Source organism: Pyrus communis, chromosome 1, assembly GCF_963583255.1.
Source record: "Pyrus communis chromosome 1, drPyrComm1.1, whole genome shotgun sequence".
Classification (NCBI taxonomy): Eukaryota; Viridiplantae; Streptophyta; class Magnoliopsida; order Rosales; family Rosaceae; genus Pyrus; species Pyrus communis.
The window spans coordinates 36,101,535-36,113,981 of record NC_084803.1 but is presented as its reverse complement, the minus strand read 5'-3'; the positions used below and the strand labels follow the sequence as shown (position 1 = coordinate 36,113,981).

Genomic DNA, 12,447 nt, shown 5'->3' with positions numbered 1-12,447 from the left:
AGTGCAAAATGAGAAAATTAAAACTTCATGGTCTATTTTGAGGATCATCCTAAACTTGAGGGATGTGAAGTATAGTGAGCCATAAATAAGAAATCTTGGGTTCGAATCTCCTGAATAATGAGTTCGATACCAATTTATTCTCTTCACTCCATGTTGTATATGTATCATAGTCCATATAAAGAAAGGTTTATTAGATACTTCATTTGCTTGGAGATCAATTGTTTGACTATAAATATTATGTGTTAAGATTTTGTGAGTTTGAAATAATTGTATAGGTATAGGCTAACCATCGGCCTTGGAATAAAATAGGACTCAACTTACAAAAGCTCATCCCGTAATTATGTAAAGGACAGTTTGCACATACCCGATGATACTGTGAGGACATTATATAAAAACATATTGGGCCTCTTGCCTTGAGTTTCCTTGGTGGGCTATGTGAGGCACAAACCAAAGTACCAACACATGTAAAAAGAAGAGATCATACCACCAGTATTATTTGCATTCACTTTGTATCATTTTGTTAATAAAAATGTTATTCTTATCATATTTTTTTGTATTATACTTGTACCATTTTTAACGAGATACATGCGTTGATGGATCTTACCTTTGTTAAAAATATAATACAAACGTAGCATAAAAAATATGGTACACATATAGCATGAAAAATATGATAGCATTACTCTTCTGTCAAGCTCAATTTTAATGGTTCTGTTATTCTCATCTGCCATATGCAGCTTCTAGTTTCGTCATTCATGGTGGTCCATTCCTCTAGATCTTGGTACTGCTGATGTCATCGCTTATGAAGATATAGTGTTCGAGCTGGCTATTCTCATACAACCGTTGAAGACTCCAAAATTCTTATCGATTCCATTAATAATGTTAGATGCTATATCTCTTGGGATAATGCTTGTGTTTCCTCCACGAGATGACCTACTTGTCACCCTACTTACAGTTAATAAATTTTTACCATTCGAACATCATAATTCGAATTGTTTATTCTCTTTAGCATCATCTAAAAATTATATTTGCAAAAGATCATCTAATTTGGAGATTGTTTAGACTCTATACGTATCAAACCAATCTATGGTTTTGGTAACAAGTATCATCCTCTTGATGAAGTGCCTATCGTTTTATGCATAGCCTACAAGAATTCCAAATTGAATAATTTTTTGCATTATGACCTTTAGATGATGACAAAGATAAAGAAAAGTTATAATTATAATGTTTGGACTATAAATATTTGTTAATCGTAAATGATGAGACAAGTAGGTTAATCACGAGAGAAACGCAAATATTATTTTTTAGTTTAGAAAAAAAAAAAAAAAAAAAAAACGTTGCATCTTATGGAATCTACATATTGGCGGGAAGGCGGACAAAACCGGATGAAGTCATGTAAACAGAGTAAACCACAAAAACACGTTGAATATAGAAACAAAAATAGGGGCATATTCGTCAACATGCCCCCCCAATATCTTAAATCCCTTTCACTGTGCTCCCAAAATCCCCCACCACAAATCACAAACCCTAGCGCTCCCGATCCCAAGTCCGCCGCAGACTAACACGCTCGCCGCTCCAATCCCTCTCGGAGATGTCGCACTTCGGTCGATCCGGACCTCCGGACATCAGAGACACCTACTCCCTCCTCGTCCTCAACATCACTTTCCGTAATTCCTCTTTTACCCTTCTCCTCCTCCTCCTCCATCCCCTTGCTGAAAACCCTAACTCTCTTTCTCTCTCTCTGAGACTCTTTCTCTCTCTCTTTGTTTGGTTTGTGTTTACCAGGAACCACCGCGGACGACCTCTTCCCGCTCTTCGACAAGTACGGCAAGGTCGTCGATGTCTTTATTCCCCGAGACCGGAGGACTGGCGATTCTCGTGGATTTGCTTTTGTCCGATATAAGTATCAGGACGAGGCGCATAAGGCGGTGGAGAAGCTCGATGGTTCCTCTCTCTCTCTCTCTCTCATAGGCCTCTTATGAGCTTACTTAGAAGCTAGGGTTTTGTAATTAATTAATTAATTGAATCTGATTTCAGGGAGAGTTGTTGATGGAAGAGAGATTATGGTTCAGTTTGCTAAGTACGGCCCCAATGCGGAGCGAATGTAAGTTTTTTGTTTGATATTATGGTTATTGTGTATTTGGTTTGTTGCAAGTTTTGATTTTTCTTGTTGGAGTTTTGCTGTTTTAACAATTTGAAACTTTTGATTTTGTAGCCACAAGGGTAGGGTAAGTGAATCAACTTCCAAGCTCAAATCAAGGTCCCGAAGCCGTAGCCCTCGTCCTAGGTAAGATTTCTTCTTTGCTGGAATTGGGTGGAGCAGAAATCGTTATATTCCGGTTTGAACTAGAATTGGGTAAAAGTGACATTTTGTGTTCGAATGTTGCGCTTTTAGTCCTGCGTTACTGCATATTGATTTGTCAGTTCCTTCTGAATAATATGTGTGTGTATTTAGTTGGTATTTGTAGCTTGCTGTTTGCTTTAATACATCTAGGCATTAACTTTAGCAGTTGATAGTTATCAGTTGCCATTGAAGTGGACTGCATATGTGCAAGGTCATATGCTGTTGTGGGTGAGAGGTGTATCGGTTTGGACTTATCAAGGAGGATATTTGTGTCTTTTTTAGCTGCTCACTGTTTTCTTTTGTTTAGTCTTTTTAACTGGGGGCTTGTGCATAAGTTACTGTTTTTGTTTTCATGAGTGGTGGTCCTAGCATAATGGAAGATGACTCTTGGGCTCAGGTGGGCTCAGTTGTTTTGAATTTGAATTGTTTCAAGCCTCTGCATCGTCTTTCTTGTTTGCTGTTGACGGAGAGCTCTTAACTATTTATTAATGCTGCATGATGCATGGGGCTTTTGGGTGGAGAGCGATGTCTCTGTTTCAGTTATTTGATTCTTGCAATGGTACACCTATTCCTTGGAGCTGGCATTTTTTCCTCCTATTGAGTTGATCAGTACAGTTCTTACAACTTAGGCTTCTATTCTCACTGAACACGTTTTACATGGATTTAAGGTGTTTGTTTTTGGTATCTAATACAACCATATATGTTAGTAATTGTGTGTTTATGGAAAGCTGTACCATTGCAAAATTTGTGGAAATTATGTTGCAGCAACTGACCCTAAAAGTTGTTAGGTATCGAGATGAATATAAGGAAAAGGATTACGGAAGTCGCAGTCGAAGTAGGGAGAGGTATAGTCGTGACAGGCACCATAGGAGTGAAAGAGAGCATCGCTACAGAAGTAGGAGCCGCAGTGCAAGTCCTGGTAATCGTAAGAGGGGCAGATATGAGGATGAGCGGCGTAGTCGGAGCCGGTCATATGGAAGGTATAAAATATTGCTTCTATTTTATGTCTTTTATCATGAACTATTTTGCCTTTCTAATGTGTCATTTGATGCAAACCTTGTGTACTTCAAAGTGCCTCTCCTGTTCGGAATAGCTCCAAGTCTCGCAGGAGCCCATCTCCTCGGAGGAGCCCCTCTCCTCGGAGGAGCTTATCTCCTCGCATGAGCGCATCTCCTCAGAGAAGTGCGTCTCCTCGTATGACACCACCTAGGGGTGAGAATGTTTTTGGACGCAACCGCAAGGAACGCTCTCCTACCCCCAAAGATGATTCACCAAATGGACGACGTGATGATTCTCCAAGTCCTTCCCCTCGTAAATCTGACGCTGATGTAAGCCCATAAACCTCAAGACAGACATTTAATTGTTCCTTTTGTTGGATTGCAACACACTATTGGATGAATAAGTCTCTGTATAGTCGTTTAAGTTGTTATATTTGTTCTGCAGGAATGATGGACTCTCAACTTGTGGCCCGAGATGATAACTTTTGGATTGAGGGCTTGTGTCTGCATTCATTGTTGGAGGATGAGTTTTATATTATGGATCAACGTATTGAATGTTACTTTTGACTTCCTGCAGTTTTGTTGAAGGTTAAACATTTCTTTGTTGGACAGAGTGAGTTTTTTAACTCATCTAAGTTTGATTGTAGCTTTTTGTATTCTTATTAATGGGCTGGTACAATATAAAGTGTTTGCTGTAGTTTTTATGATGGCCTTAGCAGCCCATGCGATGGGAGTCTTCTTGTTATAGTTTTACATTGCAACTTTTTTAGGTTCTATAGTTCTTGTATTTTTTTTTTCAGAATATTTAATCTTTTTGGTTTCTTTCTATTCGTATTTGTTTTAAGCTTTTTGATTGCTGGTGTTTTTTCTGCTCTGTTATTTTTACCTGTGTTCGTTTTTTCTTTCCTTAAACTGAAATGTGCTTTGTTCGTATACTTATGGTGTCCATATACTGCCCTTATTTAGTGATGTTCGGGAAGAGTGAACATTGCTGATTGGCGAGATGCTGTAGCTGTACTAGCTGTTGGTGCTATTTTTACTACAGAAATGGTAGATGTCAATGTGTCATGTCCATGCTGATTGCAGTCTGGTCTTTTCCTACTTGCTATATCGGCCTTATTTAGTGGTTTCCAGGAATAGTGAACTTGCTGGTTGACGAGATGCTGTACTAGCTGTTGGTGCTATTTTAACTACACAAATGGTAGATGTCAATGTCATGTTCTTGCTGATTGCGGTCTGCTCTTAACCTGTTTTGCTTTCATGAAACTCTGGTTGGTAAGAGTAAAACTCATGTTTCCAGTCTTTATCCATTGGTTTTTGATTTTTCCCCTGATCACACTGATTTTGCTCACTGATCGTAAAAGTTTGGTCCTTTAAAGGAATCGTGGATGCTGTGGTTGCCTAAGTTGGTCGGAATTCACTTGCCATTGCATGTAGCTGATGCAGTATTTTTTTAAGTAGGAGCTGATGCAGTATTTTACCATATAGGAGCAGATGCAGTTTATAGGAAAACACATCGACTTTTGTTTTGCTTTTCTTTTCTGGGACTAGTAGGGGTGGTGAGCGGGTTATGATCGATCATTAGCTAGTTGCTGGCAGCCGCCGCAGCGCGATGAAAATTCTCGGGTCATGCTCTTGTTGATGCAATAGTTGGTATGTTTAGGTAATTACTGACAGGGTACTTGTTCAGCTATGTGAAACATTATTCATGTTGAACCAAGTTAAGCAATAATTGTGATTAAGCTATGTGAGTGTAGGATTGCGCAATTTTTCTTTAAATTAGGTGAATTTCTTTTCGGCCTTTGTAAGATTATCTCGATACCATTGTTAAAACTCCTAGATGCTATAAACACAATGTAACACGTATTGCAATTTTGATTTTTGTCATGTTACATTTCTCGGAATGACGGCGTGACCTTGTATAGCCGCCAAGAGGAAAAAATGCAAGATGTGCTCTGCATGATGAAGCAAATGTGAGACGTTTTTTCACGCAACGGGTGCATCCTCGAAGAGGTATGACTTGGTCCGATTTCAATCTTACGCCACCATTTGAGGATTTTGCCTCTAAAAACTGTTGCCAAGTCTTCGCAAGACGCAATCTGTCGATCCTACGGCAGTGTCGAAGTGTGCTGCGTGTTTCATGACGTGCTATTCTATTGCTCAATTAACTTGTTCAACTTGAAATATAATAACAAAAGGTCAACTAAATTGCCTGTAATGTCATAGTTTGTTCAATGTTGGAATTTTATAGTTGATTTAAAATCGTTATCTTTCTTGGATTAGCATAAAATAGTTGATCTGGTCTGGTAAATTATTTTCGTATATCAACGGCACGCGTATGTCTCTTGTACAGATCATTGCTCCATCAATCAAACGTAATTTCATAAAACAATAGTCGTTATTCTAAGATCCGACTTAAAGATGGGCAAAGATACTCACGGGTAAATAAGTGTCTGTTTATACTTAAAATATATATAATTTTATTGTGAACTACAAAATAAATTGACATATATATTATGAAGTATTTGAACATAAGGAAAACATAGGAATACACATATAATGTGTGCTCATTTAAGTATTCAACAAGTCTTTTACAATTTTTTGAAAAACACAAAATGCAAAATGAAAGTTATCTATTTTTTGTCTAAGTGAGTTGCAACCCAGGAGGGTCTGGGTAGGCTAGGCGGGAGCCTTAGCAGGTCTAAGCGCTTTTTCTTAATTTTCAAACGCTTAGGCATTAATCGAGGCGGTGGCCAGCCGCCTAGCACCTAGGCGGGGCTTAGGCGGCGTTAGGCGGGGATTTTTAGAACAATGCCCATGGGTTTGGGTAACTGTTGTTACCTGTTCATTTAAAGTTCACGGTTACGGTTATGAGTAACCGTTTAGACGAACAAATGGTTATGGGTATAAATGTTTATTTGTGAAATTTAAATGGGCAGTTATGGATATTATCTGTGGTTATAACAAGTATCCATCGGTTATGGGTATTATCCGCGGTTATAATGGATATCCATTTACCTATTTAATTTAATATATGTAAAATTAAAAAAAAAAAATTGTTCCCAGGACTTGGTTCCATGATTCGAGTTCGCCTAATGAGAATTCAAAGTTACAAATGGAGTGTAAATAGAAAAGTGTGTAAGTCAGATAGGATGTGATGTTCAAATAGAAACCCAAAACTTTTAGTCGATGCAATTTCAAAATTTGTGGCTGAAAAAAAAATTCAAAATTAAAAAAAATCAATTTCAAAATTTGCAAGCTCAGGTCACCTAATGAAAGTTGGATGGTAAAGACTTTGATTAGCCTTTGTGATTGAACGTGCTAAAACATTAGTGTTCGAAAGTGTTTAGTTTCGGAATATTTTGAAGCTTTGAATTATCTAGTATTCAAGATAATGATTACTTTTTATTTTCAGAAGCTTTACTTTGTAATCATATGAATTGTAATTAAAGACTTGTTTGGATGTAGCAGAAAAATATCATTCGTAAAGTATTATTTCAATTATTTGAATTGTATGAGGACTTAAATGATTAAAATAAAGAAATGCATGCTAAAATGTAACTATAACGGTGTTTAATTGTCAAAAAACGAAAATTATGACAAATATTTCTTTTGTAATTTTCAAGTTGTAAAAAAAAAAAAAAAAAAAAAAAATGTCGACAGATAAAAAAAGGGGTAAATGGGTAAAAAAAGGATAAACAGGTTCAAAAATGGGTAAACGGGTAAATGGTTATGGTTGAATGGGTAAACGGTTATGGTTAAATGAGTACACGGTTATGAGTATGGTTAACCGTTTATAAACGGTTATGGGTATGTGTATAATCGTTTATACAATTACCCAACGGGTAAACGGTTATACGGCTATAAACATAAACGGTTGTAGGTAAATAACCACGATTACCCGTCTGTCATAACCATTGCCCATCCCTAATCCGACCCCATAAATCAAAACATGCAAACAATAAAATGAAATATTTTTCGAGTGGTTATCTTTTTTAAGAACTTACGTCACGTCTCTGTCATAAAACAATAGTTGTTACTTTAAGATCTGATTCCCAAAACGAAAAGATGTAAACAAATTGGATATCTTTTTCAAGTCAAATTTCTGTTTTTATTTTTTTCCTTACAATCCTACTTCGAGTCTTTCGTATTGAATTTCTAACACGTAGGTTGCTTGCTATTTTCTAGTGATTCTAACTGAAGTGTAACAAATAAATTAAGTTACGTTCTTCTACTTTTGTATTTAACGAAATTAAGGAGTTTTAATGAAGATATTCTCACTAAACAAAAATTTAATAAAACAAATTTAATGAATTTTTTTTAAGCATAACGACAAAAAACAAACAACAGGTACCATTGAGCTTGATTCAGTGTTGGATTTTGTCTTTGAGAAAATTGTAGTAATAATTCCTTAACTTTAATCCAATTGGACTAATGATTCTTCAACTAAAAATCCATGACTATTGGTCCCTTAATTCATCAAAATGTACAATTATGGTCCCTTTCCTCAAATCCATCAGAATTCCGTCAAATGGGTCATGTTGGAATGACCATTGCTACAATTGGATTAAAGTTGAGGGATCATTACTCCAACTAAGTTAAAGTTGAGAGACCATTGCTACAATTTTTCTCATTTGTTTTCTATATTTGCACCATAATTCAATGTCACGTGCCATGCACGTGATTCATTTTAGTGGAAGTTCTAACGGAGTTGATGAAAATGACCATAACTGAGGGACCATTTCTCCAAGCGGATTACAGTTGAGGGACCGTTACTACAATTTTCTCTTCTGATTTTATAGTATTAAAAAAAACATGTTGGACTCATTCAATATTAGATTTTCTCTTTATAATTTAAAAAAAAAAAAAAAAAAAAAAAACGTACCAAGTATTTTTGCATAAACTAAAAGCTTGTATTATTTTTTATCTCTGTTTTATGGGCTCAGTATTTTCTGAAATATTCTATGCTGTCAAATATGGAAGAAAAATTTGAATTCAATGGTCAGATTCCAATATAAAATTTGAAAAAACAAGTTGGCTAAAAATATGGATAATAATAATTTTCTCCGAGAACATTTTTAAGTTTTGAAGTCTTAATTAATTGGTCTCATCACAAGAAATTTTGCAAAACAACGAAGTAAGCTTTCCAAGTTTTTGAAACTCTGTTCATAAATTTGTTAACAAGAACATCTGTGGGATGTTAAAGCCATTACAAGCACCATGGGAGCATCTCCATCACCAACCTTTAAGAACTGTTCAAGCTCTCTGAGCTTCCTTTTCATGTTCTTGATTGTTTTCGGTTCATCAGCATTTGATTTTGCTACGTCTGCTGAAGAAGCTGCTGCTCTTCTGCTATGGAAAACCGGTCTTCAAGATCCTCACGCACGCCTAGCTTCATGGCAGCACCCTTCCAACGCAACTGGTCCATGCACTTGGTTTGCCATTTCTTGCAATGGTGCCATGAGTGTCACCAAAATAAACCTCACAAAATCTGGCTTACAAGGTACGCTCGATCGATTTTCATTCTCCTTGTTCCCGAATCTTGAGTACTTTGATCTCAGCGTGAACTCGATCTTTTGTGCCATTCCATCTCAAATCAGTCAACTCTCCAAACTAGTCCATCTTGATTTGTCCGCTAATAATTTGAATGGTTTGATTCCTTCTTCTTTCGGAAATTTAACCAATCTCACTTACTTGAACTTGTGTAGGAACTTTCTTAATAGTTCCATTCCTTTAGAGATTGGTAACCTTTCGAATTTGGTAGAGCTTTACTTGAACACCAACAATCTCACAGGTTCCTTCCCACCAACTTTTGTCAACTTAAAAAGATTAAGATTTTTATACATGTATGAAAACATGCTTGTTGGCTCTATTCCTCTAGAAATAGGGAATCTGATATCTCTCAGCCATCTCAGCCTTTACAGCAACAACCTTTCAGGTCCTATCCCGGAGTCCTTATGTGACCTTATGAACCTTACCGTGCTTGAACTATACCGGAACAATCTTTCAGGCCCTATACCGGAAAACATTGGGAACATGAAGTCTCTTGTTGTTCTAAATATCATGGAGAATAAGCTCAGCGGTCCTATTCCCATTTCAATTGGTGATTTGAGCAGATTAGAAGTTTTGTACATTCGTGACAACCTGCTCTCGGGTTCCATTCCGGAAGTGATAGGAGATCTCATGAATTTGGTTGTGTTCCGAGTTGCCAGAAACAATTTAACTGGCCATTTGCCACAGAACATCTGCAAAAGTGGAAGGCTTAACAATTTCACTGCAAATGGGAATCGTCTGTCAGGTCGAATGCCAGAAAGCTTGAGAAACTGCACAACATTGTACAGAGTTCGCCTTGATGGAAACCAATTCACTGGAAATATTTCTGAAGACTTTGGTGTTTATCCGAACTTGGACTACATAAACCTAAGTGACAATAAGTTTTACGGCGAAATTTCACACAAATGGGGCAAGTCTTTGCAGCTAACAGATTTTGAGATTGCAGGGAACAACATCACTGGTTCCATACCACCTGAGATTGGAAACTTGACTCAACTCGGTTTGCTTAATCTTTCCTCAAATCATTTGGTCGGGAAGATCCCTGTGGAACTTGGAAGGCTGACTTCTATGGTGAAGCTTATATTGAATGACAATCAACTTTCTGGTGGTATACCTCAAGAGCTCGGATCACTGACTGAGCTCGAGTATCTTGACCTGTCCGCTAACAATTTGAGCCAGTCGATACCAAGTAGTATCGGGGACTTTGCAAAACTTCACCACCTGAATTTGAGCAAAAACAAGTTGAGCCATGGAATACCAATTCAGTTGGGCATGTTACTGCAGCTGTCTGTGCTGGATTTGAGTCATAACATTCTTGCTGGAGAGATACCAACTGAATTTTCCAGTTTGGTTAGTTTGGTGACACTAAATCTCTCCCACAACAACCTTTCCGGTGTTATTCCAAGTACTTTTGATGACCTGCATGGCTTGGAGTTTGTCGACATATCGAACAATCAGTTATGTGGTCCAATTCCGAGTAACAAAGCACTCCAAGAGGCTCCCGTGCAAGCATTGCAAGGAAACAATGGTTTGTGTGGCAATGCTACAGGTCTACTGCCCTGCAACAATAGTCTTTTTGAAAAGATTCATAAATCGAAAACTGGTTCCAAAATTGTGCACATAATCTTGCCACCTGCGGTGGGGGCAATTGTAATGGCTTCGTGTGTAATTTACATCACTTTACTAAGAAGAAATGAATGCGAACAAACTGACAAGGGTGACATGCAGCCTAAAGAATTCGAACTGCGCACGATTTCAATTTTTGATGGAAAGTTGTTTTATGAAGAAATCATAAAAGCAACTGAGGATTTTGATGATGCATATTGCATTGGAAGAGGGGGGTTTGGCAGTGTTTACAAAGCAAAGCTGCCGTCAGATGACTTGGTGGCTGTAAAGAAGCTCCACACTCCATCTGAAGGTGAATGGAGCACTCGGAAAGAGCTTCTAAATGAGGTAAAGACATTAACTGAGATACGCCATCGGAACATTGTCAAGCTTTATGGTTTCTGCTCACATTCAAAACACTCGTTTTTGGTTTACGAGTACCTTGAAAGGGGTAGCTTGTTTTCAATCTTGGACAATGATGAGGAGGCTAAGAAATTGGATTGGAGTAAACGGTTGAATATCATTAAAGGTGTGGCACATGGATTATCCTACATGCACTCTGATGTGTCCCCGCCTATTGTTCATAGAGACATATCCAGCAAGAACATTTTGCTGGACGATGAATATGAGGCTTGCATTTCCGACTTTGGCACTGCTAAAGTACTCGAGATTAACTCTTCTAACTGGACTGCAGTTGCAGGCACGTTTGGATATGTAGCACCAGGTAATTTCTTTGTTGGTTTTCCGTTACATTATGTATGTTGTTAAGCTGTATCTGAACTGCATATTCGGAGAAAAATCCACCTGATCAATAGATAATCTGACGCAGAACATGCCATATTATTTGACATAAGATCATTTCCTTTTATATGCTCTTGGGCAGATCTCTCAAGGAAAACTATCTGACATCTAAATTTTGTTCTACTTATACCTTTTTGGCAGAGTTTGCATACACATTGAAGGTAACTGAGAAATGTGACGTCTACAGCTTTGGCGTGTTAGCACTTGAAGTGATTCAAGGAAAGCACCCGAGTAATCTAATCGGGTCATTGTTATCACCAGTAATCAGGGAAGGCAAAATGCTCGGGGATTTGTTAGATGATCGCATTGCACCACCCACAGATATAGTTCTGGTTGAACTTACTACTGTCTTTAAGCTAGCAGTTGCATGCTTACATGAAAATCCTCGGTTTAGGCCGACAATGTACGACATTTCTCAGATTATATCACTCAAAATCTCCGATATAGAGAAGGGACAGGTAGGGCGCTGAATTTGTGTAGTAGGTGAGGAATTTAGAGAGGATTTTAACTTGGCTAATCTCCATAAATTTGTATAGGCTAGATATGTAGCTACCAGTTAACTGTGGTATATATGTATATACTATAATCCTGGTGTAGACTTAATATAATTTGTTCATAGTCACACACCTACGTTTTGCAGGCTGTATCAATAATACAAATATCTGGCAGAGAGTTGTTTCGTTTTTCTTTTTGTTTTTCTAATGTCATGTAAATTTAGATATATAACCTTACTATTTCAAGAAGTCAAGTTGGCTTGAGTAATTTTCTCTTTTGGTTTTGCACCAAAGTTCGATTCCTTTAGTTTATATTAATTTAGTGTAGATTATCGCTTGAATAAAAAAAGGGGTTAGTTAGCACCAAAAAAAGAAAAATTAAAAGCGGATAGCAAGTACGTATGTAGCAACTAGAGAGAGAAATCTGAGTTTATATGCTTGCGGCTTGTGAGTTTGTAGGCCACGGTGAGAAGGTTAAGACTTCTTCCCTTTTCTTTTTTGTTTTATATACCGACTTGTGCAAGATTTCTAGGTGTGAATGCGCCTTGTCCTGCGAGAGGTGCTCAATGATGGCGACCATCCGGTATTCTGTGCCACAATGTCAAACAGATTGTGAGGATGTGATCGGAATATTAAGAAACATTGTAAGGGTTTA

General features: G+C 37.5%; 2 protein-coding genes across 2 annotated transcripts; both read left to right on the top strand.

Annotated features, from left to right (window-relative positions):
- Positions 1-1,484: 1,484 nt before the first annotated feature.
- LOC137734640 (serine/arginine-rich splicing factor SC35-like) lies at positions 1,485-4,043 on the top strand. The gene is made up of 7 exons (XM_068473894.1): positions 1,485-1,664; positions 1,783-1,941; positions 2,035-2,101; positions 2,213-2,284; positions 3,130-3,321; positions 3,414-3,669; positions 3,785-4,043. The coding sequence occupies exons 1-7, from the start codon at positions 1,589-1,591 to the stop codon at positions 3,788-3,790; spliced, it is 828 nt and encodes a 275-aa protein (XP_068329995.1). The 5' UTR covers positions 1,485-1,588; the 3' UTR covers positions 3,791-4,043.
- Positions 4,044-8,559: 4,516 nt separating this feature from the next.
- LOC137730623 (MDIS1-interacting receptor like kinase 2-like) lies at positions 8,560-11,768 on the top strand. The gene is made up of 2 exons (XM_068469606.1): positions 8,560-11,221; positions 11,440-11,768. The coding sequence occupies exons 1-2, from the start codon at positions 8,560-8,562 to the stop codon at positions 11,766-11,768; spliced, it is 2,991 nt and encodes a 996-aa protein (XP_068325707.1).
- Positions 11,769-12,447: the final 679 nt, after the last annotated feature.